This window comes from Panicum virgatum, chromosome 6K, assembly GCF_016808335.1.
Source record: "Panicum virgatum strain AP13 chromosome 6K, P.virgatum_v5, whole genome shotgun sequence".
Lineage (NCBI taxonomy): Eukaryota > Viridiplantae > Streptophyta > Magnoliopsida > Poales > Poaceae > Panicum > Panicum virgatum.
Window position 1 is genome coordinate 41,451,960 of NC_053141.1, and position 6,500 is coordinate 41,458,459.

Here is a 6,500-nt window from a genome sequence, read left to right on the forward strand (position 1 = left end):
GTTGATTTGGAGCTCGGATAATTGAGAAAAACGTAGCCGAACACGACTAAGATGAAAGTTACTATGCAAACTCGATTAGCGCTAATGACAGGGATTAGCCTTAATTAGTGATTAAGCACGAGATTAGCGTTGAAATTAACACCGAGGTGTTACACCTCCTGCCAAACAATTTGAGCTTACACGTGGACCTTAAAAGGGTGATTTGTGAGAGGGGTGGGTAGACTAATTTTGGTAAAATATGTTTCAATTGTTTAGGTTCTTTATAGTATAGATGGGTGTACGGAACTGTTTAGTGTGTCACTGCTGACCAAAATGCACAAATATAATTCGCTGGGGCTTGCTCCCGATCTTTCGATGAGAGTGGGAGATAACTCGATTTGAGGAGGACCGGCATTGTGCTGCCCGACTACAACACCACAAGGGCTGCGTTGCGCCTTAGCGACAGTTACACCGCCTCCAATTTGTGTTGTTCTTGCTGTGCCAAGAACAACCTTGAACCTACAAGCAAATCGAAGAACAAGTAAGAACAAGTGGACAAGCAAACAGTACACAGACCTTGCCCAAAGGGTGAATCTGATACACACAAGTTTGGGGTTCTGAATCAAGCAAACAGGTAGTCTAATCAACACACGCGCTCACCAGGAAGTAGCAGAAGCTAAACTTATAACAAAACAAAACCCAAGTGCTTTCTGGTGGCTGCTACTTGTTTATATAGGTGGGAGAGCTGCCAGGGGGGTGCTGAGGTCAAAACCCTAAGTCAAAATGGGCCCCTAGTGGGCTGGACGAGGTACTAATGACTCAGTCCATGTCTGGAAGTCCGACTGTCATTTTGGCGATTAATCGTAGCTCCGGATGAATCTGATGATGAGGTTTGATCCATTTGAAATTAGACTTCAAGAGCTTTTCAACGAGTACTCATGGGCCTCAATCCACCTCCGGAGTGAAGAGTTACGCTCGATGGAAACTTCTGCAGTGTGGGAGGTCCGAAACGGAACGACCAGCTCCATCTGTTCCTCCTCTATTCCTGCTGCGCGAAAGGTCCAAAACAGAATGAAGAGCTCCGTCCACCGCTCCTCCATTGTTGCTGCACGGAAGGTCAGAAACGGAATGAGCAGCTCCATTTGCTCCTCCATTGCTGCTGTGCGGAAGGTCTGAAACGGAGCGAGCAGCTTCGTTTGCTCCACAAATGATGTCGTGGTCGAATTCAGTCCATGCAGATGCCTTTCTCTTCTTGTCCTCTCCATCATTTCTAAGAAAAACAAGAGCACGCACGGTGTGGTTGTATCTATTGCAGAGATGTCTACATCAATTATATTTTTAAAACCAGCCCCCCAGTGTACACTAGTATAATTAATCCTTCTGTTCAAACAAGTAGTATTTTTGTAGCTAGGATAAGTCTTAGAAAAACAATCATTTCATTATTTTTTTTATTTTTGTGATATAAAAATATAACTATGATAAAGTATTTTTGGAATACAAAACTAGTAACATAAAGTTTGTATACAAAAATAATATCACGATAACAATTGTTGATCAAACATTCAGTCTAACAAAATGATCTGAAACTTCTAAATTAAAATTAAAAGATTATTTGCAAAATTAAACAATCATTCATGCATTTCATCTTTTAATTATTTGCAAAATTAAAAGAATAAGAGACCAAGAGCTCAAAAAAAAAGCTGCTCTTGTGAAATGATTCTCCATCACAATTTTAAGAGTTTACACTAGAGAATCAAATAAAACCACTTTTGGCCACAGAATCACTTCTCTCATAAAATTAGCTCTCACAGAGAATCAGAATTACATATACCCTAAAAGTGGTCCTGTCCAGAGACCGTGTTCGCCGCCAGCTCCTGTCGGAGGAGCGGCCGGGACGAGGCGTCGAGCTAGGGCGGTGTCAGTCGGTGGTGGGCGAGCGCTACCGCCACCGCCACCAAGGCAAGGCGCTGCCAGTGCGCCATGGCCCCGCCTTTGGCGTGGGCGCCGGTCAGGGTTAATAATCCCGACCGGTCTGGTCAAACCGCTGCCCTCCGGTAGCGGTTTACCGGACCGGTTTGACCGGAAACCGGTGGAAACCGGTTGAATTCAAATCCAAATTCAAAATCGCATGTGTAATCGATATGACCGGTTTACCGGCCGGTTTGACCGGTTTGAATTCAAATCCAAATTCAAAATCGCATGTGTAACCGATTTGGAACGGTATACCGGCCGGTTTGACCGGTTTACCAAGTGGGCCTTAATGGGTCGTCTCATTTTTTTTCTTTTTTTGTTTAACTTTAAATGCCCGAAAAGTATGTTAAACGAATGAATTTTTGAGAAAATTTGATACCATTAGATTCGTCGCATCTTGAAATATTTTTAAAAATTTTTCATTTTTTACATTTAAATTTGAATTTTGAATTTGAGCCGGTTTGGTACCGACCCAAACCCGAACCGGACCGGACCGGTTTGACTGGTACCCGGTCAAACCGGACCGGTTCCCACCGGTTTTGTAAACCTGGCGCCGGTGTGGTGCGGCGCTCCTTCTCCTGCCTCCTGAGTTTGGCATCGGATCGGCCTGCACAGTCTGCACTGCGCCTGCACGCGCGAGGACTTGTGGCAGGTGATCGTCGTTCCCGCGGCAATGAAAGACGGGGCGGGTATTGATCCCCTCGCTTAATTAGGCTCGCCATTGAATGGTTCACCAAGTTGCAGTGTGCAGCTCAGCAGCTGCGCGTGTTCCGGCCTTCCGGGGACGGGACCCCGTTCTCTGGTTGCTTGTCCGTATACCTTGTCTGTGTCGGCCTGTGATGCCCCGTTCGCTGTGAATTGAGCATAAGTTCAGTTTAAATTATCGGCAGGCTAGAATTCTATCTTGCACTTCAGAGAACTTACTTCCGAGATGGCAATTTTTTCATGTGGCCAACGAGGGAACGCCTGCCACGGCGCCACCGCGAAATCCAAAAATGCTACTAAAAGAGGACGGGAGAATTAGGCTCATTAGATTCGTTTCGCGATTTACAGATGAGTTTTGTAATTATTTTTATAATTAGTCTATATTTAGTACTTTAAATATAAAAAATGTCTTTTTAAAAATTTTACTGGAGCAAACCAAACGGGCCCAAAATTGTCCCCAGGTTTTGAGAGCAGAGGACAACGAATCTAGTATGATTAGTAAACAAAGACAGCGCAACCACCAAATCACACGTTACCTCACGAAATCTACCAGTGAAGGCCGAGGGCACCTCCATCGCAAAGCCAGCTCAGCTCACAGTGTCACACACACCCACTCTCACTGTGCCACTCATCACTACGCTGCCGGTCTGCTAGGGTGTCGGCTGCTGCCGCCACTCGCCCCACTCACCCCCACGCGCACGCTCCCCACCCTGCTCGCCACAATGCGCCGCCGCCGCCGCGGCGTTCGTGCTCGCCCTCCTCCCCCTGGCCGCCGCCAAGGCGGCCCCGGCCGCGGCGAAGGCGAAGGCGCCCGCGGCACCCCCGGCGCCGCCCAACATCACGGCGCTCATGTCCAAGGGCGGGTAAGGGCGTTCGCGTCGCTGCTGGCGGCGTCCCCCGACGCGCTGTCCGCGTTCCGGTCGGCCGTGGAGGGCGGCGTGACGGCCTTCGGCCCCACCGACGCCGCCCTCCGGCCGTTCATGCCGAGCTACCGGAACCTGAGCGCCGACGGCCGGGCGTCGCTGCTGCTGTTCCACGCGGTGCCCGTGTATTACACGGTGCGGGGGCTCAAGTCCAGCAACGGGCCCATGAACACGCTCGCCACCGACGGCTCCTCCCGGGACTACAACTTCACGGTGCAGAACGTGGGCGACCAGGTGAGCATCCGCACGGCGGCCTCCGGCGGCGCCGCCGCCGCGCGGGTCCGGGGCACGGTCTACGACCGGGACCCCGTCGCCATCTACGCCTTGGACGCGGTGCTGGAGCCCGTGGAGCTGTTCGACCCCGCCGAGGCCCCCGCGCCGGCGCCCGCCCCCGCGGCCGACGCGCCCAGGGCGTCCGGCAAGAGGGCGCGCCACCGCCAGCGGCACGTGGCGGACGCGCCGGGCCCGGCCGCCGATGACGACGCGGCGCCCGCCGACCAGAGGAAGAACGCCAAGAAGAACGCGGCGCCCGGCGCCCCGCGCCCGCGGTGGCTCGCCGCTGTGGCCGCGGCCGCGGCCGCCGCCTTGGTTTAGGGGATTAAGCAGGTGAATCCTCTTCCTCGAGGCGGATCTGCTGGCGTTTGTCTGTTGGTGCGTGACCCGTGGGATTTGGTGCCTCTCTTTGGACGGAAACGCCATGTTTTCTTCTTCTTTGAGCTCCTCTTTCTCTTTACTCCATTGCTGTTTGTTAGTAGTATGAAAAAGATTGATTTGGTCCGCGTCACATGTTCTGGATTCGAATCACGGAGCTCTAATCCAATAGCTAATGTACGTTTCCGGCGGATGGATGAGATGATGAGATGCACATTTGCTTACGCGGACGCCTACCTGAATTTACACGCAATTTATAAAGGGTCCGTTGAGCAGGCAGGCAGCTTGACGACGACGAGCAGCAGCTGCTGTAGTGCACCTGCAACAGAGCGCAGGTGGCAGGCAACGCCCCTGAAACGTGGCGTGGAAAGATGAAGATGGTGGAGCTGGTCCCTGAATAAATGAAAGAGAAGCCGCTAATTTTTTCTTGAGTAATTAGAAATCGCTAAACCTCTCTCTCTCTCTCTCGGTGTCGGTGGTGCAGTATCGAACGTCTTGAGTGCTCGTACCATCACAGCGATAGAGATTTTCAACGGCCGTGGCGCAGTAATTAATGTGCACATCCACGCATCGCCCTGCCCCAACGCTTTCGTTATACATGTACTAGTCATGTACATACATACATACATACGCTTGAAGACGAGAAGGAAATAAATATGGCGGGACCGGGCCCTCCACTCGTACTCCAGCTACCGCCGGATCTACCCTCCCGTCCCGTTGCAAGGACGGCCGTTTCGAAATGCACGACGACGGTCGACGCCTCGACGGCACGGGTCATGGCCTGGCCTGGCCCGGTCCAAGCGCAGTGCACGGACGCCACCGGGCCTCCCGCAGGCCGGGCCCACCCCACGACCCGCACGGGGCCTGGCCTTTTGTCTGGCCTGGCCCGGTCCAAGCTCGGCGCGCGCTCGGGGTGGCCGCGGCCGCCGGGCACGCGCGGCGTGCCACGGAGGAGCCACGGCCGGGTCCTCCACGGAGCCCGCTCGCCCACCCACGGCCGAGCTCGCGACCCCACGCGCGCGCGCCCCGCGACAGCGGCCAGCGCCCCCGCCGGCTAAAAATAGCCGCGCGGGGCTCCTACATAAACCCCCCCCAGGCGCCGGGCACAGCAAGAAAAGCCAAGCAACACCAGAGCTCCCTAGCGCGAAGCAGCAGCAGCAGCAGGCAGCACCACCGAGCCAGCAACAACTAATAACAATGGCCCGCGCCGTGTTCCTCATCGTGCTCATCCTGGCCGCCGTCGCGGTGGCGCCGCTCGCGGCGGAGGCGCGCGACGTCGTCGCCGACGCCGCCGGCGCCGAGGGCAGGTCCCTGGCCTCCGACGCGCCGTCCGACGCGCCAGCCCCGGGCCCCGACGCCTCCTCGTCCCCGTCCGACGCGCCGTCCTCCGACGCGTGAGAAACGGCGGCGAGCCCTTCGCTCCGCCGCCGCCGCCGCCGCCCACAGCAGAGATTCACGAGCAGATTTCTTGGCGTGATCCGTCGACACGCGCGGTGGACTGGATCAGTTTCTTTTTCCCGTTCGTTGATCGAATAACTCGCACCTGACGACGATGATGCGTTGGGTGCCGTAACCAATTGGATGCCCTTTTCTTTTCTTCTTCTTTTTTTTACATTTCATTTGATGTAATATCTGATCGCCCCTCCGGGCTATAACATAACATGATTTTTACTGTTTTTCTACAAGTGAGCAAAATGTCACGAACTCACGTATACTTACATTTGTATCTGTGTGTTGTTGAGAGATCATGGGTGCCATCAATTTCTTAACGCTCATCCGAGAGTAGCGTTGACCATAACCCGCCCATAACCTAGTTCTGCCCCTGCGTGCACATGAGCACCCAAAGTTACCGGCCCCAGAGCTGATGGCGTTTACCCGAAAAAAAAAAAGAGAGAGCTGATGGCGTTGCCTACAATAAAGGGTGTAACTAAGATTGGATATGCACCAAACATGTATGTGATTTCACGTTTCACTTTAATTTGGAGATAGAGTTTAATACGAATATATGTACATATTTACTTGGTTATGTATCAAATACGCGACGAGTGAGACCATATCGATTATAAGTAGTTCTTCAAACAATGACTAGAAGAGGGAAAACCATATACATATCACACGTGTTATAATCTTCTGATCAATATACAAGTTAAAATGCCAGCTATATTTTGCTTCAAGGAGCGTAGTTACAATAAGCTCGAGCAATAAAAAAAATAGCAATATACCTCAAGTCATATTCAAATGGACATAGACAAATAGCTAGTGTGTTCATAC

At 52.6% G+C, this 6,500-nt stretch overlaps 1 protein-coding gene across 1 annotated transcript; it reads left to right on the plus strand.

Moving 5' to 3' along the window:
- The first annotated feature begins 3,247 nt into the window (after window positions 1–3,247).
- Window positions 3,248–4,453, plus strand: LOC120712726 (fasciclin-like arabinogalactan protein 1). Its single transcript, XM_039998584.1, has one exon. The coding sequence runs from the start codon at window positions 3,378–3,380 to the stop codon at window positions 4,170–4,172; it is 795 nt and encodes a 264-aa protein (XP_039854518.1). The 5' UTR covers window positions 3,248–3,377; the 3' UTR covers window positions 4,173–4,453.
- The last annotated feature ends 2,047 nt before the right edge of the window (window positions 4,454–6,500 follow it).

Excerpts from the sequence above, each read along its gene's own strand:
- LOC120712726 (XM_039998584.1), top strand. The coding sequence starts at position 3,378 with ATGCGCCGCCGCCGCCGCGGCGTTCGTGCTCGCCCTCCTCCCCCTGGC.